Source organism: Strigops habroptila, chromosome 4, assembly GCF_004027225.2.
Source record: "Strigops habroptila isolate Jane chromosome 4, bStrHab1.2.pri, whole genome shotgun sequence".
Taxonomy (NCBI): Eukaryota; Metazoa; Chordata; class Aves; order Psittaciformes; family Psittacidae; genus Strigops; species Strigops habroptila.
Genome location: NC_046358.1, coordinates 8559211 through 8582537, shown reverse-complemented (window position 1 = coordinate 8582537; position 23327 = coordinate 8559211). Strand labels below are relative to the sequence as shown.

Genomic DNA, 23327 nt, shown 5'->3' with positions numbered 1-23327 from the left:
ACCATCGTACAGGGAACCAGCTTTACTTAGGAACCCCCATTCCAGATGTTAATTTCTGGAAGAACTACTAGCTTCCTGCAAGTAGCTGACAGCAGACAATGGTTATGAGGCTCCTTAGTTTTGTAAGGGAAGTGCTTTAAGAATGCAACCGTATGTTACCATAATGCAAAGCCCTGTATAGTCAGAAGTCTGTTCAGCTTCATACTAAAAGACTCCACAGATTATGTGCAAACCCAGCAGTGAGTAGTTTAAAGCCCCAGGCTTGTTTTCAATTTTACCTCCTTCTACTTGATACCTAAATCCTACTTGAAATATTAGCTTTTCTCCTAGAGATTTGCCATGCATGAGACACCCACAGAAGAAAGGCCCTCAGCAGATTTCCCCTTTGCATTCACCATACCTGACAACTACAAAGAAGCGTTTTATCAGCAATGTGCATCTACTTGGCAGTTTTGTGCTCTGGTCATTTTTGTTTTGTTTTAATTGGAAATATCTGTGCTCAGACATGCTGCTTCTCTCATTTAACATTTTTTAATCTGGATTCTTTTGTCTACTTAAAGACATGCAAGAAGAGAGTTTAGATCAGTGTGTTCAAAAATGATGCAGTTAGCATTGCTATAAAACAAACCAAGAATTCCCCAAACAAAGCCTTTCCTGCTTTTGGAAGTATTTGAGAAAGTAAGTCAACCTTTCTCTTACATGATCACTAGTACATTTAGAAACCCTTCACTTAGTCATTATTAGGCTCCTCTGCCACCTTGGATTTATGACAGCTACCTGTCAAGCAGAAGTGAGAAAACTATGAAAAATACTGAATGGTGCTAAGTTAGTTCTGGACTAACCAAATTTGTTCAAGAACAGAGGAAGACTACTTCTGTTTCAAGAGGGAAAAAAACCTGGCCAATACCTTCACATGGTTTAGCTCACAGCAATAAATAACTGTGACTAAGTCACCTAGCAGAACACTATTCTGTACATTTCAGCACTGTGCATAAATCTACTATGTTTCATATTGGGAGTTTCTCAGTTTTCTCACCACTCCCACTCCAGAAATGAAATTGTAATACATTTCCATGCACAATTACACTGCCAGCTTTTTAGATTTGGAACTCCTGAAGTAGAAAACGTTACCCTGGTTAATACCACTCGTATTTTATTTCAGACCTCTATCATTTGCTGTCCAATTTCCCATTGCAGCAACATACACTTTTCATCCATTTATTCCATCAAAATTTAGGTAGTGCATTGCTGTTTAAAGTGCAGCAAAGGTGAATTTGCAACTGCAAGTCACTGCATTATGTAAACAGCAAACTGTGTCACCATACAGCCTTCACAGAGGAACGTTCTGCAACGTGCTGCACAAGCAGCACATGCTGCAGTTCATACATAGCTACCCCTGTGTTCAGAGGCTTAATTCATCTTTCATCAAGAAGTAGGCTAGCTTGAATTTACTCATTATCATCATTTAAGCGTACCCATAGGACACATGCTGCATGCTCAGAATAGTCACATTTTTCAGTTTGGGTTTTTTTTGCCACTAGTTACTGGTAGAAATATGGTATATGAGAAGTACTTCTTCCAAGCCATTCCTGGATACACTATGCTCTCTTACAGCTCAACACTGATGCACATCAACACAAGTCTGTACTTCGCCCCTGCCCTCTCCCCCCACGAGAGCGTTCAGGGAATCTGAGGCCCTGCGATCAGAGAAAATACAATTTAAATCTCACAAGAGAGACTGCGTTGGCAGGAGGTTAAATCACTGGATTTCACCTGCTGGAGTAGTTATTTGCCAGGCATCTCTTACCAATACTTGACTGGAAAGTTAAAGTTATTTCACATAATTCTTTTATCATCCTGATGTCCAGTCCCATGTCCTATCACAGTCTTTCAGAGAGATGGACACATTTCATAGTTTGAAGTTAGATGATGTTTTTTATGTATGGATGAAAACCAGAGTGTTAAAGATCACAACAGTCCTCTCTTCCCAACCACACCCATTCCTTTGTTAGCATTAGGATTGCTGTGAACTAAAAATAGAAGGGAAACTTCCTACTTGCATAGTAGCAACTAGTTCTGCCAAGTTTTTCAAGGACAGGAAACTAAAGGCCATTTCTAAGAGAAAATAATTTTAAAACACATTCAGTTATAAAAGTATGTATTTTTTGTGCACAATATATAGTTTAACAATCAAAAGCAGAAAATGTAAACCTTCATTCTTACTAGCATTCAGAAATACAAAGACGTACAAGTGTTGATTCCATCCCACAGAAATGGAAATTAAGCATCTATTCTACAGACAACAGCAAGACAATCCAAGCAGCAGTCTGTGTCATTTGCTGACATAAAGTTACCAACTCCCTCACGGATTTGGCTCTTCCTGCATCAGCAAATAGTGTTGATATTCCACTAATACTCTAGATTAGAGCCTCAGAAGTTACTTCCTTATGTGGTATTCACTGCATTATTATGGTTCTGATACATCCATCACAGCATTCTCTCAGCCAGCATGCTAACTTGTTATTACTCAGGGTAGTTAAGAACATGGATTTTCAATGGCAAAGGAGAAAAACATTCCAATGTTTGGAATCCACATCCTACAGAGCAGGTTTGCACTGCTGTAAGCAAAGTAAATTAATCCCTTTAGTCTCCTGTTCCAGGAGACAATTCAATAAAGTATAGTTTGCTTTCACAACCAACAGCAAATATCCCTGCAGTTAACCAAGTTTGTAAGAAGGGGGGGAAAATAAAGCAGCATACAAATGTCTTGTGCTTTCCCATGCAAGTGGCTGTTAGAAATTTACTATGCAATATTCTTAAAAGTACTTCTTTGCTACTTGTATTTTTAAGCACATAAATCTTCAGTTACAAAGTGGTAGATAATGAGTTTTTAAAATCCATTATCTTTCCAACAATTGCTGGAAGCCAGATAGAAGCCAACACACACTACTGAAATATCCACGGTCCCCTAAACATGACTTCATCTTATTCACATAAAGTCTACCACTGGCCTATTTATTACATGTAGCAGCTCCATCCTTTGGCTAGATTTTTTTGGGGAGTGAAGGGGTGTATTTTTTGTTACTTTTCTTGTTTTGTTGGGGTTTTTTGTGCGGGGTTTTTTTTCTTTAGATATCAAGTTGTCCTGTGAGTGAACTGAGAATATACCAGTAATGCTGATTGTATTTCTACTATAAAGAAAAAAACACTGCATTTCAGCAGATTAGTGTCATCTCGATAGCCCTGGGATTCAGTATCAATGGTTACAGGATACTTGTGGGGTGTGCTTCCAAAAAAAACCCACCTGATAATGAAATTGTTTTCATTATTCCTCCAATCAATTTGGTTTGAAGACTTCCCGCCATCCAACATTAAGTATCTATTAATAGTTACTCCAAAGCACTATTTTCACCTTTAAGACAGGCATTATTGTGGGTGATGTTAAAATTATACAGATCACTTGTGATTTATTTGCCAAAATTTTTCAAGAAAATCCTGGAAATAAATCTGACTAAATCACAGTAAAACCAAACCATTTTTCTTCACAGGAAGAGAGCTTTACCTCACCTCGTCAGAAACTCCTCTATTCTGCAACACAACAGGAACATCATAGTTGCAAGCAACGTGAACATGTAATATTTCCAACTGCAGGTCCCATGGTCTGCAATAATAAATCAGTCAGGAATCTATTTAAAACTAGTTTATTTAGAACTAGCATACAGTTCATAAATAGGTACTGCTTCCTCCACACTTGTGACAAAGAAGTTTCATAATAAGCTTCTCTGTTTTCAGTACAAAGTCACTGCTGAGAGCAAACTGCACCACATCAGTCATTATTTTGCACTGGAGAAAGGCATAAACTGAACTCCAGTGAAAACTGGCCAAAATGGACTCTGATGCAGCATGAAAGACACCTGCTTTTCTGCTCAGTTTCTTCCAGTTAAGATGCATCATTCAAACACTTAAAAGTTAACTTTTAGATCAGGGGCATAAAATCTTCCATCAAATAAATACTTTAGGGAGATAGTTTTATTTCGTTCTACTCATATGCGTGTGGGGTTTAGAGCAGGTACATATATTCACAACAAATATCAGAACAATGCAGCATGATTTCTAGGCATGGCCTCCAAACCAATGTTGATTTACAGTAAAGAAATGGAAACCTGTATATTCCTCTAGTTACCTTTACACTAAAGTTCGTGTGGTTAGGAGTGTTTTAAAGCCCTCAACCCACAAGTACTAAGCAGTGGGCCTCTTTAATTCTGTAACTGATAAACTCAACCCCAAACCAATCACGTGGTTTAGACTGTAAAATTATCATTAGCGTGCTAGAGATACAAGTCAGACAATATTCACAAAGTCCCTATTTTAGTGAAGACACTCAATTCATGAGGTATTTCAAACAGTGCAAAGTGCCCTCTCCAACTTCCCACAACTGTGAATTCAGGTTACTCTGCTTGTTCAACTTCAATAAAAGACTATTTTGGGTGTGGGGGTGAAAAGGAAAAAAAGGAAACATGCAAGATGATTCTCAAAGCCATAACACTTTTAGCCCTGAGCAGTTTAAACAAAGGGAAGACAGATGAGTAGCAGGAAGTTATGTTGTTGGCTGCTTTCTTGGAGTCAAGGCCATGTTTACACGAAGCAATATAAAAAATAAAAGACAATTAATCCCTACAGATAGGGTTCTGCTTCCTTTTACCAAGCCCCTCTTATTTCAGAATAGGAGAAGTTTCACAGATCCATGAATATGGTGGCTTGCAGCTGGAGAGACAGTGTCATTAACCATGATGGCAGGCTTTAATTGTCAATTAGTTTCTTGGCTCTGACGTTGGCTTGCTCAATGCGTTCCCTGTTTGTATCAGCCTGAAAGAGAGAAATTCACAGGTCATTTGCAGACTTCTGGCAAAACATTTAAAAACTCAAACCGACAAAAGCTTCTGCAATGCAGAGTATTATCACTGTGGTAGGCAGAAGGGGAGCAGTTTCCGTAAACTAGATGAGCTACGGAAAAACCCAGTAGCATAACCTTTTATTAGGGGTTTATTCAGACTAGGAGTCCTGCATAACATTGCAGGCTACCAGTCAAGCCTATATATTTCCCAGGTGAGTTGGAATTTCACTTTTTTTTTCTTTAATAAAAATAACTGCAGAATAGAGTTGATGCTTTTAAGCTTAATACCGCTCTTTGTTTCTTTATATGATACTGTCCTTTGGAGATTCATTCACCTTCAGCATTTTGATTTGGCTTCCACACTGTGTGCTAGATTTCAAAACAGTTCTCAGCAGAAAAGGATAAATTTAAATATCCTGAGACAGTCTCAAAGCCAGGAATAACATTTCCATGTTTATTGCTGCTTTGTAAAGCAATTCTACCTTGTTTATAAAATGTTAATAGTTAGTAAGATTGATCAGCAAGATTTATTCAAACCACTAAAACGAAAGCGTCAGGCCCAAAGAGGTGCTTGAAACTACCAGAAACACTATTGCTGCAAACAGTAATTCCCACTTGCAGTTAATCTGACCAGGCAGTTTTCAGTCCACATGATAAGCTGTAAGAATTTCACACCTCAATTTAAACTGTGATTAAATTTTCCAGTGTTCTTTAAAATGTTTGACTTTTACTTGGTAATCATACCAGATCTGTGGTTTCAGGGAACAGTGAAAGACAATTAAGACACCCTTCATAAGATCATGTGGATTGCCTTATTAATGCCACAACCCCAAAATTACTAGACAAAATTGAGATGCTGACATAGATACAACCAGCATTTGTGTCAGTCTAACTCTGTATATTTGAGAACAGTCCATTCCTCTCATTTTTAACCCTACTGGGCATTTCATGGTATCTTTAACTTCCCATTTTGTCTTAATTACACGATTTTACAACAATTGGTGTTCACTTCTGCTTTTTCAAATCCTTCGTATACGCTACTCATTAAAGCTTTCATTTCCTTTCTTAACCAAGATGCCTGTGAAAACTTCTATTCATTTCAGAATATGGGGATTTCTAAAATATGCCTAATTTCCTCATAAGATACACACGCCCCAACATATTGATATAGGACTCATCTGTTCTGGGAAGTGAGTCTTCAAAACAATAACATCTGGAAAAAAATAGTTACTGACTATGACTTATTTCATGTGCTGATGAGGGCAGAACACGTCCCTGTGCACAACAAAACCTATTATACCAAAGTCTCCCCAGTCCCAATATTAACCTGCCCATGAGAATTGCCCATGAGCAATGAATTACTTGTGTTTTGTCTTATGTTCAATGATTATAGCAACTTCCTAGGAATTCCAGAAGAATCTTGCTATTGTCAAAAATACCTATTCCCTACCATGTACAAGATTCCCTGTGAGCAAAAAATCCTCCAGCATGTTTGCCCTTTCAATCCAATCAAGTTTAGAAGTTCAGTTGTTTTAAGAGTAAGCAGTGACCTGTCCTGTATATTTAGGTTTCTTGACACTCTGAAGCATTTGAATTCTCAGCTACACACCCAAACACCCAGATATCTCTCTTGTCCACCTCACTGCAACCCAGACAATGGTATAATCTTGATGCATACTTACTGCAGATACATGTAGATAGAGCAGTAAACCCATTCCTTGTAACTTCTCAGTTATAACCTAACCTTTAAGCAGAAGGCAGAGAATACCTTTGACACTTACCTTTTCATTTATCCGGTCTATTTGTTTATTCTGGGCATCAATCTCATTGCCCATATCCAAAGCCATGTTTTTCAAATTCCCAAGAATGTTTCCCACTTGAGCAAGATTTTCATCCATTTCATCTTCCCTGGCATCATTTGTTATCCTGTTCAAGTAATTAAAGACAATATTTCCAGGAATTTAAAGCTTGCTTTTCCTTACCCAAAATTTACCTTAGTATCAATTGTTACACAGTTATACCTTGGCTCAAATACAATGCCTGTCAGATGTTTTTCCCCTTTTAAAACCTCACATATTCCAAGCAAGCAGCCAACCAAAAAAAGGTGCTAAGCTAGCCATTATTAGAAAAATAGCCTTAGAATTTAAAGTAACAGCTACCAGAGGAAGCTTAAGACATGAGATTGTCTCAAATACACTTTATGACAGTAAAAGTCCTTGATATTTTTAACAGTCCCCTCAATAACTGAGCACTAAGCTCAATAGTCCTTACATCCAGAAACAGACTAATAATACCACCAGTACAAAACAAATGGAAGTTTAAGATGAGCACTATAATACTGAAAGTGCAGGTGTCTGTCATCTCCTCTCCAAGTAGCAACAATTCTTCCAAGCAGCACTAAAACCAACTTTATTATTTAGCAACTTCACCAAAAATGCATCTGAAAGAAGCTGACAACTGATAATTTAGGATTTCTGCTTTTGAGATGAATATAAGGGAGCAAACCTTGTAATGTATCCACCACTTGGTCCTCCTGCAGTCTGAAACTGCTGCTGATTTATTCTTCTTGGTTGCATGGATATCACATGATCTGCCGAGTTCTCATTTCCATCTCCCCAGGTTGCTCTGTATGCCCTGCTAGCCTCGAAGTTCTTTGTCCTGCTCCATAAAAATAAGAAACCTGAACTGCTACATCAGAAATATGGCTTCCTGACTGAACTTCTGTATTAGTCTAGGATTTTCAGGAACATTTGTGCCTGAAAGAGATTAGATTTTGTATACACAAGACCTTGTCTATGCAATGCGATTTCTGATATCATGACAGTACAAACATAGCTGAGTTACTGTGATTAATTTGGTCTTAAGCTTTAATAAAAGCACAGCAGTTTCCTTAAGGTAATATACTTTACGAGAAGAGTGGAAGCTTATGACAGTAACAGGAAAGCTCACACTGTCATAAGATAAAGTTGCATTTATGGCAGGAGTTAGTCTAGAGTCAGGATTTTCAGGGAAGAAATGGGGATTAATGAAAAGATTCCCTCAAACAGAAACAGCTATCCTACGCAAGAAAACCATTCATATCTACTGCTTTTTGTTGAACATCTTCTGTTGCTAAGTCTTTCTTTTCAAAGTTAATGTTCCTCAGGCTCATTTTGATTATGAAATAACAGTAATCATGTTTAAATAGTTCCTTCATTCTGCAATTTGATTGTACTAACCCCATTAAAGCAGCAAACCGGCTTACCATTACACTTTTATCGCATAATTCAGAAGAGAAAAATACAGCAGCACACTGACATGAAACAATGACAACAATCAGACCCACAAAAGCAAGAGGGGAAGAAAATATAATGAAAAAATAATTGATCTAAAGTGGGGTCAGTTTCTATGAACCCTAAAAAACATATCTTGAGAAGAATATTCTCATGTTCACCTTGTTTGCTGGCATTTTCAGGTTTAAGCTTGATAATCCAGACTCCACTGCCACTTTTCTGCTTCTTTAAAAAGCCTGTGAGGGGAAATCTGTAGTGTCTTTCAGTACATCTAAGTTTACAGTTACAGGTAATTGATTTCTTTGTAGTGCCTTTTAATAGCCCAGATGTTTCACATTTGAAGAGGTGTCAATGTAATTAACTGTAGCTGTAATTAAAAATTCCCCTCATTCTGCTGGCATTTATGTAATTGAAAAGGGAAATTGTGTTTCATAGGTCAGATCCTATAAGGAGTAATCTTGTCTGAATACATCAAGGGGGAAGAAATTGAACAATTTCTCAGTTCATAACGGAAGTGTTACACCCAGCAGAACTCTAAAGAAACCTAAACTAGTCAATTCTAGCTCCTTGTGCATACACAGGCTTAAAGGTCTCTTTAGGTAAGAGATTTTTATAGCAGGAGAGCTTTGTGTGCTTGGCTTCTGGATTAGCAAAGTCTTAGGTGCCAGAGGTAACTGAGGAATTTATTGAACAAAAACAAGTGGCCTGAAAACTACTTGCACGTAAGTAGACAGCTAGAAACAGAATTGCTGCTCAAACTAAGCAGTTAAGAACAAAGCTTCTCACCACCTGATTTTTAAGAGCTGTTTTTCAAATTACTATATATTCACCTTTCTCATATTTCCATAAGCATAAGGCAATTTATACAGCCTGTCAAGCTAGCAAGGCCTCAAGCAGTTGTTCAACATTTCCACAAGTAATGTGCTCTGTAGTAATTGACATTTTCTATTCACATCAGTATTACAACACACCACAGTCACAAGGAGACCTGCATGCAGACATCATACACATGCAATCACAAATCCAATAGAAGCATCACTTCAGACAGCTGGTTAAATGTACATCTGCACTAGCAAGACTGACCTTGTCCTATAATCTGTTTTCACCAGTTAAGTGAATACAGCTTCTTATCCTAGTCTTCATTTTTAGAAAGCAAGCATCAGTGTTAGGAGAGAATGGAAAAGAAAGAATAGTAAAGACCAGCAAACTGGAAAATAGTTATTAGTACATAGGTTATATTAGAGTGCTGCCAGTATTTTGTTTTCACAAAGCTTTTATACATAATCTAAGCCTAGAAGAAATAAGATAAGCACTATTTAATTCAGCAAGCGTCCTGATTTAGCTTCATGCTTTATGAAAACAAATGAAATGCTTTAGAGAGAACTGGTTGACAAACAACTCCAACATTGACAGAAAAATCAATGTCCCAGATATATGAAAGGCATTCAAAGTTTCTTCCTCTTTGCCCTCTAATTACCTAGTAGACTTTTCTGCACATTATTGCCTATTTTGGTACACAAGTCATTATTTCTTTTATTGTAATCTGTATACACCAAAAGGACTGCCACAAGAGTTCACAAACTCTGAGCTTGCTCAGTGTCAATAAGCTGCTTAGCTTCGGTGAAATAAGACTGTTAACTACAGAAAACAAAGACTGAATGTGCCAAAACGCTTGAAGTCCATCAGATTGATAAAACTAATATAGATGAGTAAGCACACCTATCTAGAGGTCAGGACAGAACCATCTGCCTTTTCCAAGTATTAAAGCTCTAAGACTTTCAGCTTTAGAAGCCACACATACCTATCCTCAATGATCCTCAAAGTATTATTCTGCTGGATAAGCAGACGCAGCTATTCCAAGGAATTCTTACCTATGTTTCTGCTACCTCTCAGTTGAATGATAGTTGGGTTTGGGATTTTTTTCCTCACACTAAAGAGCTAAAAATGAACAAACACACATTCACTTCAGTGGTCACACTCTTAAAAGAACTTGTATCTTCTTCACTTGGAAGAACTATGATCACATTTAATTCTCACAAATCAATTTGATGCTTTGCTGCTTAAAGATAAAGCTAGCACACCTCCAAAAAATTGTTGTTTTCCTTATAACACTGATTTCTGAACTGTTTAGGCTGATTTGTATCTCTAAATGACTAAACAAGTGCCAACCAAAAGACACTCTTAACTGACTTGGTTATGGTAACCAGAATACTGATGTTCTAGAGGTACTGTTAAGCAGGGTGCAAGAATTTATGTAGCCACTAGTGAAAGATTAAAGCTTTAACATCAGTATGTGTTCTCCTACTCTTCCTGCCCAAAGCATGAACATTTTTGAAGTGCCTAGAGAACCAACATTACTTTCCTTATCCAAAACAAAAGTTTTCCTGCTTTTAAGTTAGTACATAAGTACTTTTGTGAAAAAGTATTTTTGGAGTCAAATTTTTAACACAGGCAGGCACTTACATATAGCTATTTGCTGTCCAATTTGGTCTCATCTGTATGGAGATTGCTAGTATTTTGCCAAATAAAAGCTTTAGAGGAGATTAGGGCAGAATTGTGCAGGATGTTATACAGCAGCTATATTTACAATTAAAGGGGCATAGTATATGGTTAGATGCAATTAAGCTCTAGCTAGCATCCCACAATTTTAAAAGGGTGAACCTCTACAAACCAAAACAGCTGACCTTTCTAGAGAGTCAGTATTTTTTAATAAGCTCTTTTATTAGAGACCATCTCCCAGTATGGTAGCTATTGGGGATATTCTAGAACTTCAGACCCAATTACCAATTGAACTGACCTGTTACAAGGACAGACACAGAGCCCACAACATTTGTTGAGCTCTGTCAGTGTCTTCTCAGCTTCTCTCATATCCTTATTTATCTGGTCCATGCCTTCTTCTATGCGATTCAGTTGTTCTAGAAGAGAAACAAGTAACCTGAACAAACATGGATTGGAGGAAATTAACATTTCCTTCAAGCAGGAAGTTTCAGTTCTATCTTCATACTGAGACTAATGTCTTTTGTCTTTCCTGCCTTCTAGGATTTTTTTAATTTATTTTTATGTATCACTGGAAGATATTCAATGATAAGTTTTGCTTACTACATTAAAAATATTTTCCCTATTGTTAAAGAAGCACTTCTGCTGCTGCTTTTAGAATAAATGTAGTCACATCCATGCTATGGTGGGAAGAAGAGCGTCTGTAGCAGAGCTGTATTACGTTCTAACTAACACGGTGTCTCAACGATTTTAAAACCTCTTAACTACTACAAACACATCAGAATAACAAACAAGCAAATCTCATTCTCGTATAAGTACTGTTTAATAAGCCTTTAGTTTCAGCAACAACTCTTGAATGATAATCTTTTTTCTTACAGTCATAAAATTGGTGCTTTTTTAGTGTTAGAGAGGAAGAAGGAAGAACTCACCTCCTTGTTCATCCAGCATGGTGATAGTTCTGATGCCAGCATCGTGAGACTGCAGAAAGAAATTTTCAGATATAAAGCCAGATTTTAATACAGCAATGCAAAATCACGTCTCTATAGTAAATTTGATAAGCCAACCAAGTTAATTTACTACTACTTATTGTAGTAAAGCTATGCTAAGTTTCAAATGGATCCTATGGTAGGCTAATAATAATCTTCCCTGGTGTGTTTGTTGTGTGTTGGTTTGGTTTTTTTGGGTTTTGTTTTTTTTTTTTTTTTTTTTTTGGGAGGGGTGGTGGTGTTTTGGTTTTGTTTGGTTGTGGTGGTTTGTGTTTGTTTGGGGTTTTTTAATTATTTTAACATTACAACAAGATCAGACTGGTTTGGGTTGGAAGCAACCTGAAAGATTATCTATCTCCAACCCCCCTGCCATGGGCAGGTACACCTCTCACTAGACGAGGTTGCACCAAGCCTCATCCAACCTGGCCTTGAACACTGCCAGGGATGGGGCAGCCACAGCTTCTCTGGGCACCCTGTGCCAGAGTCTCACCACACTCACAGGGAAGAATTTATTCCTAACATCTAATCTAAATCTACCCTTTCTCAGTTTAGAGTCATTACCCCTTGTCCTGTCACTACATGCCCTTGTAAAAAGTCCTTGTAATACTCAGACTGAACTACACCACCACCAAACTAAAAAAGTAAACCTAGCTGTGCCGTATTTTGAAATGTGGCACTTGAGTTCGCTCTTCATCCCTACACCCTTTAATAGGGCTAACACAGCCTTTGAAAGGCAGAACAAAAGAAACCAAAACAAAGCCTGCAAAACCATTCCTGAGAACTCAGTAGAAAAGATCAGGAAGAGAGTAGCCCATCACTAGTTTTAGAACGAAGCAAATGAAATCAGCAGTGAGGAATATACCACTGCAGGGGTCTTTGCTGGCTCAAAGACTTGAACCTAGCACACGCACAAGTTGCACTCATGCTTTACTGTAAGCTGGCAGCATAGGACTGTCTATCGTAGGAGTTATTTTAGTTTCTGTGAATCTCCAAACCATGATACCAAGAGAAATCATGTTGGCTCATTACATGTTCTCAATGTTTGTGTTTGAGAGGTATTCGTTATGCTGATTCAAATGCCTCACTGATAACATAGCATCTCCAGTTCCACAGCAAACTGCCACCGCCTGGACAGTGAGTAGAAGCTCTAAAGCAGTAGTGACCAAACACTTCAGGGTCCTTATTCACTGGATTATTTTTTGTGTGTGTGTTCTTACACTGACAACAAAATGTCTCAAGTCTTCAGCACTTGAAGTCCGAGCATTAGCTTCATCTCTGCTTAGTCTCTGGATTCCATTTGTCTATGGTACATCCACGTACTAGCAAAACCATCTTGCTGAACCAGTTAAGCTTTGTTAACTCTACCAGAGCTGACTATCAACCTTATCTTACTCCCTACCAAGAGGATGCTCTCTGTATTTTGAAATTACAGTATCAAAAATAAACTTTGTCATTTTTAGAATGGGATATGCACACCATAACAGTGTGAAGGAATAGATTCCTCACACGAAGTCACATAAACTCAAAATACATATTTGTTTCAAGTCATGTATAAAGGTGTTCAGAGTTTCATCATCATACCTAACTATCCTTAAAGTTCACTTACCAACAGATTGTAAGGCGTATGCAGAGCTGCCTTTATTTAAAACCAAAAGCAGCCCTATCCTCCACTACCCCACCCAACTGAGCCCTACCCTCTTCCTCAAAGCAAGACATTTTCACACTGTTCACGGGGAAAGTGAGCTAAAAGACAAATGGAAAAATATGTGAAGCAAATGATGCAGCATCCAAAGCCATAACTGACCACCGCAGAAGTCTTCTTACAACTGATCTGTAGCATTTGGAGATTAGGCCATTTTGCTTAAGAGGAAAACAGGTAGAAAGGGTATTTATTGGTCCTTCTGTGATGTGACTTTAGAAAACGTGAAAAACATAAGGTTTAACTCATTCCAACTCTACCACCGAATTAAAGAAGCGACTTGTAATAGTAACGTGTGTGTCAAAAAGTTTGTGAAAGATAAAAAAAGTGATTAAGATCACTTTGTGATAGTTAAAATGCTGCTTCTTATATTTAAATTAATAAATCCCCAGGGAATTCAAAAGAGTTTCCTTACCTCAATGGCCAGGCCAAGAATCCTCCTTGTGCTTTCCAAAGACTAGAAAGAGAATTTTAAGGAGTGTGTTAACAGTATATTAGTGTCCCAAAGTCCTCTTCACCAGTTCATTAAAGCAATTAGTATACAAAGGTTCATCAGCCTGTCTATATGGAATACATTCCACATCACAGTCATAGTGGCAGCATACTGAAGATTTTTTTCAGTAGCTAGTAAGCCCTTGGGTTTTAGTACTTGTTTTTTAGTACTTTAGTACTTTGCTTATCCCATTGGAAAGTCATTATAAAAGAAAATATATTCAAATGAACTTTAGTTAACGTAAGTCATGAAGTATCAACATGGATTAGTAGGTACCTGGCCTGCATTGTCTCAGTAATCATGTCTATGTGATCTGTACTCAGTCAGGGAGGTGACTTTACAATTCACAAGTTGAAATTAATTCTTATTGTTAGTAGAAGTCTTCACCCCAGTATTTACCAAGTGAAGCGAGAGTTTGAAACGTTCAACTATACCCTAGACTGACTTAATTTTTAAAAGATGGTGTAATCTTGGCAGATAAGTAGTGTAATCCCAGATGGCTTCCTATAACAATTACCTCATCGGTGACCTGGTTGGCCCTCAGCTGGATTTCTTCAGGCGATAGTTCAGCCATGATGAGGAACTATTACTTGCAAGCAACCACGTTAAAGAGAATCTTCCCCCTGTAATAAGGGATATCAGTTAAGCATCAGAATCTCCTTGTATCAGTATTTTCAGTTGAAACTTGAAGACAGTTCAAAAAATGAGAGCCTGTACATTTCATTCTGCTTAGTATAATACCTGGTTAGGACTTGAAAGCACCAAAAAAATTATTCAGCTGATATGACATAACTGAGGAACTAAGAGAAATGTAGGAACAATCAGTATGTGAAATAGTTTCCTTTAAAAGAGTCACCTTGCTAAACATTTTTTGAAAATTCCTCATTTTTACCTTAAACTAACAACAGATAGAAATTTAGTTTTAAAATAAAAAGCTTCTCCTTGATGGAAAATTACATTGGTTTAGCCAGCAATCCAGAAAGAAATTAATGAAGATTTAAATTACTAGCATAAGCTTCAAGTGTTCTTCCCCTTCCCTTTGAGGGATTTCAGCAGTCAGAAGGGGAAACACTTTCACTGACCAAACACCACCTAAAATGATTCCAGTAACACTCCAGAAACAGTATGGTGAGTCCCTCATATGCAAAAGGATCCACAAGTTTTAAATGGTATGCCTGCAACTCTAGCAAAGGTTTTTAAATCTATCTTTCTTTTAATAAAGATAGGATCAAGAGTCTCATATCTGAAGTCCCAACACACCACTTTAACTTTTGCTATAAATAGGAGATACATTTTTCCCTGAAGAGACAAGAGGAAAAAGCAAGCCCATCAATAAGTGTATTCTCATTAGAGCCAGGTTTTTCAGAGCTAAGAATCTGCATGTTTGTTGAAGGAACAGTAATAAAGCTGGCACTCCTAGCACTGGGAAAACTGAGCTCCCAGGCTATACAATAATTTAATGAGATACCACATGAACTGAGCAATAAGGAGCTTTTAAAATTAATTTTCCCCTTAACTTTAGATTAGTTCTTGCTCTTTCACATGAGTAGCTTTCAATTAAGTTCCCATTAGCCACTGGAATCACTCCAAACATCCTGTTTGACTAATGTATGTTCCATTTTTCCCTATGAGATAATTTTTTTAGAGGACATAACATTAGTAACTGCTCTTAGAAGGGCAAATTTATGCAGACTCAGCCAGCTGTTAGCTAGAGAAGGGATGCTGTTCACAGAAAGTGCACACTCTCAGGGTGACTTGAAATCAAGACATCTAATCCCTTATAGCTGAAGTACTTCAGGATTTAGAGAATACTTCAGCAGGTCTGGTCTTCAGCATCTAACATACCTCCTCAGCTTATGGCTAAGACTATGGCTCCAGGAGTTTTTTTTTTAAGTAGCTGTCAACACAACTTATGTTTTGCCACCATTAAAAAGAAATGAAAAAAAATAATAAATCAGACATTCTCACACAAGGCCTCTATTAGCTCAGTTTGCAGTAGTCCAATCTCACTATACGATCGGTGACTCTTCACTCACAGGCTTAAGTTTAGTTCCTTTCACGAGGTTTATCTAGGGCAGCTCAGTCCCAACTTTGAATTTGGAAATGCCTCTCAAGCTGGTTTGCACAGCTAAGGTCCAGTAAAGCAGGGGCAGGGAGGAAAGGACCTATTTTCACTAAGTAAGATTAAGCACAGGAAAATAACACCAGGCTGGTTCTTTGGGTGAAGATCTCACATTTACTTAATATTCAGAAATAGGATGAAAAGTCAATGATGTAATTGTACTGAACAAGCAACACCTGGATTACTGTAGCTGTTGCAGGCTTGAACAGCTTTCCTTACTTTGGGTGCCACACAGTCAGGTACCTCTGCAGCATGGAGCCACAAAACACATATCTCATCTTGGAAAGTGAAAGGGATATCATAACCCCACCCTGTGAACCATCTGCTTGCCAAGAATCCCATTATAATTGCAGAAGAAGCCAGAAATACAGCTATATTCGCAGGGTGACCGGAGATTTCTTTTTCAGCAGCCCTGGTGTCCTGCTCCCCTTTGCAGCTGTGGGTTCAGGCTATCCAGTTCACATAAGCACAACTGCTGGCTGTATGATGTAACCCTAGCTCAGAGGCTGTGTTTGAGTTACCCAAAAACCATACTGCAGCCAACACAACAGTAACAGTTTCTTTGCTTTTGAGGCAAGGACATAACAGCAATATTCTCCAACATGGTTAAGAAGGATTTATTTATAAAGTAAGTCTTTAACAGGTAGCAAGACCCTTCACTTTGAATGCATGTTTGCAAATACATTATAATACTAACTTCATGACAAGAAAGAACCCAGAATCTGAAGAAAGAATGTATACTTTACCAAGCCAGATACTCAGTTTTGTGTTTTACTGAATACTGGCAGAACGCTGTCCTGTACTACTAGAACCACAAATTCATGGAGAAGCCATTGAAAAACAAACCAGCAGTGAGACTGAAAAAGGAGAAGAAAAGAGACAACAGGCAACACTTCCAACTCCCAAGCCAGCAATTATTGATGGTAAAGTTTGAAAGGTAACATATTAATGGAAACTGGCAGTTGTGAATTAACTTCAAGACTGAAGCTCACATACACTGAACTAAGTTCACCCTGGGCTTGACAACCATGATATTAATAAAGTCCTATGAAAGATAATGCCATGCTGAAATCTGATAGTAATTACATGAAGAGACATAGCAGTTACATGAAGAGCTACTTCATGTGTTATTACCTATCAAACTATTCCCCCCAAGCTTTGTCCTATTTATGTTAGCTCATTAAGGAACTAGCAAACCATTATTTGACACAAATAAGTTAGTAGTAACACTAAACTAGAAGGTGTCTGTAATTGTATTTGGCACCAGACAACGGCTTGAAAACACAAATATTTGCCACTGAATCTACCAGTTCTAAAGGTGACAGACAAATTTTCTGCTCCCCTAGCTTGCTCACAGCTTCCTGAACAACTCTGCTACCACGCAGCAAGAAGTCCCATGGAAACCCACAGCATTCCTCCTACTTTCTCCCTAAATCGATGGTATTTCATCTTGAAACTGTTTATGACTTGACCTAACACTGAAGAAATACAGTTGCAAGTTATGAAGGAAAAAGAACCCAACTTTCTACACAGCTGACACCCATAATAAAGAGCAAAAAAATCACTTCCAGGATTCCTCAGAGCTGAGGTATGCATGTGCTTATCTTCTGATGCTCTTATTTGGACACTTGCAGTGTTTTGTCTCTTGTGAGATGAAAACAATCTAAAGTGATAGTTCATACGCCCAATTTACAATTGCTAGGATAACTGACCTATGTGAGAGGATGCTAAATAAAACCATTCAGAACGCTTGGTTAAGAGACAAATACTCTGACAATCTTTCATCATGGATAACAGGATACAGTTACTTGCTAGTCTTGCAAGATATCGGTAAAGAATAAGTTAGAACACTCAAGATGTGGTCATTTGTATTGAAATAATAGCTCAGCTCTTCCAACAGAACACATATATAGCCAAATGAACACATACATAAAGAAAGGATGCTCATTCCCCCATCTTTCTGCCTAGGAATCATGAAGCACCCCTTAAAGTAGCCAGCTCTTAAATTAATGTTGTATGACAAAATTATTTTATATCCATGAAGATTCCTCAGGGATAAAATACTTGATATAGCTAAAGTGTTCCTGGCATGTATTTTTATTACAATGTAAGATTTGCTAAAGTAAGCATTTATTTTAATATCGATGAACAACGCCCATTAATCCTAGCCACAAAGTAACCAAAGAAATAAGCAGCCTACAGAGACTTCATATTTACATTACAACTTGCTGCTATTTCAGTTTCTTTTCTCTCCAAGTGGTAAGTTTTAAACAAGAGACGAAGGTGCCTAAAAACAAAGCAGAACTCCTTTAAAGAAAGGTGTGATGTCACCTCTGTTTACTTTTTGTTATCAAAACGTACTCTGCACTATTTACTCAAGTTACCAGACTGCAAAGATTAAACACATTTCAGAGCAACTCCCCCACTATCCCTGTATGGGAGAACCTGGCACCTACAAACTATGTAGAACTAAGCTTGCCAAAAAAATATATTTTCTTGAAGTAATGGCCCTTATTAAATTTTTCTACCAGGAAACCGAGAAGATTACACACATCATCATCTTAACTATCACTGTCTTAAAAAAAGAAGCTTCATCAAGAATCAAGAGTGCCAGGCAAATACACACAGGGCCTGCAAACCCTAAAAACCTATCTTTTCTGCCATTCTTTTTATTTTGGTGATTGTGGGGGCAGAAAAAGTTCTCTGAAATTCTAATTCCAACCACAAGGCTTTAGATAAGAGGTTGTCTCTCCACAAGACTGCTCACACTGTGCTATGCCATCCTGTAAGCTCACTATTGTAATGCATATTGAAATTAGAATATTTTGGTCAGAGGCAGATGGGGATGGATTAGACTTAAGTTACTGCCATCCCTTGGACAAGAGGAACAATGAGGTAACGGGAAGAAATGAATGCCTGCACAGACTTTTTTTCCACTTACTAAACCTTTAGTCATGGCTCCAAAAACCCTGAAAAACCTTCGATGCACTCTCCCATTTGGAGTTGTTAGGTCGGAGAATGCTGCGGAAAAGACACAGCAAAGGAGATTTTACAGAACAGCTTAAAACCTCAAGGTATTTCCTGCAAAAGAATGAGGGACATGTCAGGCACTTTGGGGCTGATTTTAGCATGATACCAGACCCTTTCAAAGCATCACTGGCTTAGAGATCTTAATTTGGCTGATCAACACACCCATATATCAGCTGAAGCATTTTAGCAGGTTGTCTAGCTTGCAAAAACTGTAAGGTGACAGAGACTGACACGAGCTATGGCTGTGTCTGTATTAGCGGTAGGGTGATCCTGTGAGACTATAGTGCAAATTTTCATTTGGGGAAGGTGCTGCTCACACTGCCACATTTCAGATGGATCAGTCACAAGTATTTATTTAATCTGAGTTCTGCACCAACCCCAACTACTGCATTGAGAGCCAGTACCTGCCAAGCCATATCGTTCTTAAGACTGAGTGCAATAAGAGCAAATTCAGTGTTAGTAGTACCCACAGTGACCTACTGCCTGCATGTAAAAGTCTCCAAGTTTAAATTACCTGCTTGTGATCAGAAAGCTAAGACAGTATCACTTTATCCAACAGCAGCTCTCTAGCTGGGAGTCCCTGACAACAGGCATATTAAAAACTTCGGAGAAAAAAAATTATGGCATTTGAATTGACAGAGCCTCAAGATCAAAGTACTGTTTTACGCAGCCAGCAACAAGAGTCATCTTTGCTACCTGCCTTCCCAGAGCACACAGTGAAAGACACTAATGTGGAATCTTTTCTTGTTGTCTTAGTCACTGGTCTAAGATACTCCTCTGCACCACTACGGGTTTTTCTTACAACTGTTTTCTTTTTCATTGAGAATTGCTTGTACACTGGATGGCAGCTATTTATGCCAACACTCACTTTTCAATGTAAAAAAGTTTCAAAAGCCATAACAGTGAGGTTGCATACAACCCCAAATAATCTTCTGAGGCTTATAAAACCCTTCCAAGGTCCTGACAGCTATAGTAGGCAATTTACATGCTGTTTGAATATGCTCTTCTTCAGCACTAGTCGAGAAGCAATTCTAAGGCTTATTAGCTTTAGGGAAAAAAAAAAAAGAAAATTTAGTTCCTTGGTTTACAACAGGCATGGCATATTCTGGCTGTGCTATCCAAAGCATTCAAAACCAGTAAGAATTTATTGTCTTACCAATCTTTGTGAATTAAGCCAACTGCAGGGCACCACAAGGCCTAGTGAAATGCCTGCTCAACTGCAGTTACATAGTCCACATCTGGAAAAGGACTGTAGGCAGGGAGATGCTGTCAAAAGTGACAAGTTCTCTTAAACCAGACAGGTCTACTTGAACCAGACCAATCAGTTGTTCTGATTGCTTGCACTTTCACAAGCCCACCTTGAATGATTGTAAGATTTTTGTCCTGCATCTCTGGCTGAGATACACCACTTGTCTGCCTCTGACAGACTCAATGCCTTTCAGAAATTCGCATACGTCCATCACATTTTCTAAATATCATAAATTAATTCCCTACTCACCATCTAGGGGTCCTCTATTAGAACCTAACCCCTTCTCTATCAAGTTCTATCATGGTTCTAATCAATATCACTTAACTTTTCTTCCTCTTCACTGATAACCCTAAAGTATCAGCTAAGCACAAATGTTTCTCTTTTTTTCTTTCTTGTTAAATATATTTTTATAACATCAAAAATACACAGCAGGCTGTGCCTTGGTGCCTAGTTCCATAAATGGAGAATAAGAGGTTCATAATTTTCTTGTGAGTAGGAAGTAAAGTGAGATGAAGAAACAAGTGTAATATTTTTGGCCATGGAAAACAATAAGTGTGAGAACTGAAAGTTGGGATAATATTATCTCTTTGATACCAAAACCATAAATTTTATTAAGTTTGCCTTATAGATTAATTTATCTTTAAAAAGAGCTGTTTCCAAGCTGAAAGTGAAAGCCACGTAACTCACACAAAGTATTCCAGTAACACCTCATGCTGATATATTCATGTTGTTTTCCTTTTCAAAATCTAATGAAAGTTTATGGCAGCCAGGAACTAAATGTAGCAAGGTTGAGTGGAAAACTTTCACACATGTATTATGAAGTCATTTTCATAAGGTCATGATATAAAGCAATCCTACTCTTTCTATTTCTAAATAATTATATTTGACTACCCCTTCATTTCAGATAAAAAGGAAGTAATACTTGTACTTTACTCTTTTAACATAATCCACTGGTAAGAATACAAAAGCATTAAACCTTAAAATCCTATTATCCCCACTTCACTAGTTCCTTCTTTGAATGTTTCATATACATACTAGAGAAGAAATTTTAAATAATAGTTACTAACTAATACATCTAAAACCATGCTTGAGAAATGCAGCCTATGCCTCCTTTTGACTAATCTTACCAGAAAGGTAGGAAGTAGGAGATGATACAACCCTGCTGTTGCAACACTTGACTGAAAGCCACTGTCTCATGAGCTGTACTTTAGGCATCAGTGAATTGGTGCAGCCTCAGGTGATCATGGATGCTCTCTCAGTTCCTTGTCTTATAAAGCAAGCTGTTGCCTTCCTCAAAATATGGAAAAATTCATGAAACAATACTCTTAGAAAAAAATGAAATTTTCACGCATTCTTGCAAAAAAAAAAATTTAGAAAGTTTACAAACTAGATGGCTTTATATTGAAGGGGGTTTTTTTTAATCTTTCCAATTCTTCGTGTCACCAACACATAAGCAGTTGTTTTTTAAAAACCCTTCCTTAACACAAATAGTTATCCCACTTGTTAGTCAGCTGAAATTCAGCCCAGCTAATACAGGGTGGTACAAGGTGTCAGCACCCCTCCACATGATTATGCCTACAAGATAAATGACTAAAGCATCTGTGACCCTGGGGGAAGAGGTCAGGGCCCAAGAACAAGACACTACTCTGCATGCTTCCTGCTTTCTCTTATCAGCTTCCTGACCACACTGCACAGAGGCGATAGCGCAAAGAATAGGCGCTAGGAATGCCACCTCCTCTGTGCAGTGTGTTCAGTCCTATACTTGTCTCAACAATTCATTTTTGTCTGGTTGGAAAAACCTCGTGATACCTCCTTTAAATTAGTTACTCATCAATACAAAGTAACAATTAACCCTAGATCCGTATGCAGGCACAGACTCCATTTCTTCTAATGACACAAACTGTGCTCTATAATAAGCTACATCAAAAACTGCAGAGCAGGGGGGGTTAGACATATAGATTAGTTACTAGAGTGTCAGTAAGCACTTAATTGCTCAAGTCACTGATTCAAGCAACTGACATCACAGGATGCTTTCCCTTTATCCCTAAATACCTTCCTACATTGCTGTTCTCCCTCCATAGAATCAGGTTTGTTTATGAAAGGAGAAGCCAAGCAACACCCTGCTGCTTACTTCTGAGCACTGAGTATCTAGTGCCCTTTTTAAGGGGGTGAAAAAGGGGAAGGTAAATAGCTAGAGAAGTTGCATAAAGAAATTTCCAAAGTTTCTTCAGCTCATTTACTTAGGTTGTCGAACCACGTGTGTTAATTTGGTAACCTTCATTGCATGAAACAGAAATGAAAGCAAAAAATAAAAGGAAAAAAAGGATAAAGTTGACTCCACATTAGCTTCCCAGAAGTGCCACGGGCTTCAAGACGTACAATTAGGAAACGTACAGATTACTTCTGATGATTATTGTTTATTATGTACCACAACAGCATCTTGCTGGTTAGTCTAAAGCAGTCGAGTACGCCAGTTCAAGCGCTCTCGACAAGCAAGAAACAAACACCTGGACACAGTACCGATGGCCCTCGCAGGGGAGAGCCGGCCGAGGCCTCCCAGCACTCGACGGGACGGACGCAGCCCACAGCTCAGGCCAGGTTTGGAGGCCCCTCCCGGGCCGCCCGGACCCGTAGCCGGACCCCGCCGCGGCCCAGCCTCCCCGTTACCCCTCGCCGGTTCTCGGGCCCGGCAGCCGAAGCAGGGCGGCACTCACCGGGCCAGCGCGGCGAGGACCGCCCTGACCCGCGGAGGCCCCTACCAGAGCCGAGCCGAGCTCGCTCCACACGGGGAGCTACGCGGCGGGGAGGCGATCACAGACCGGATCCGCCGGCAGCCGCCCCGCCCGAAGCGCAGCGAGCCGGCAAGCCCAAGCCGAAAGACACCTACCGACACCGCCGCCGACCGCCGCTCCCTCACACCGTCCCCAAGCCGAACCGTGGCGAACCGCGCCGCCCTTTACGCGCCCATGTCCCTCCTGCCCGTCCCCGGCACCGCCCGCGAGCTCGCCGCCGCGCACCCCCGGAAGCGGGAACCGCCACCGCCCACAGGAGGCGCGCCACACCCGGCATGGCGGGAGGAGAGCCGA

General features: G+C 38.9%; 1 protein-coding gene across 1 annotated transcript; it reads right to left on the bottom strand.

The window, feature by feature from the left end:
* Window positions 1-3144: 3144 nt before the first annotated feature.
* Window positions 3145-23251, bottom strand: SNAP23 (synaptosome associated protein 23). Its single transcript, XM_030482497.1, has 8 exons — window positions 23129-23251; window positions 14358-14463; window positions 13763-13804; window positions 11592-11640; window positions 10964-11081; window positions 7400-7552; window positions 6676-6820; window positions 3145-4866 (listed from the first exon to the last, which is right to left on the bottom strand). Exons 2-8 carry the CDS (start codon window positions 14412-14414, stop codon window positions 4801-4803), a joined length of 630 nt encoding a protein of 209 aa, XP_030338357.1. The 5' UTR covers window positions 14415-14463; window positions 23129-23251; the 3' UTR covers window positions 3145-4800.
* Window positions 23252-23327: the final 76 nt, after the last annotated feature.

Excerpts from the sequence above, each read along its gene's own strand:
- SNAP23 (XM_030482497.1), bottom strand. The coding sequence starts at position 14,414 with ATGGCTGAACTATCGCCTGAAGAAATCCAGCTGAGGGCCAACCAGGTC. Across the intron at positions 11,641-13,762 it reads TTCTTGGCCTGGCCATTGAG|TCTCACGATGCTGGCATCAG; the intron begins GTAAGGAAACTC and ends TTCTTTCTGCAG. Across the intron at positions 6,821-7,399 it reads AGTGGTGGATACATTACAAG|GATAACAAATGATGCCAGGG; the intron begins GTTTGCTCCCTT and ends TTACTTGAACAG.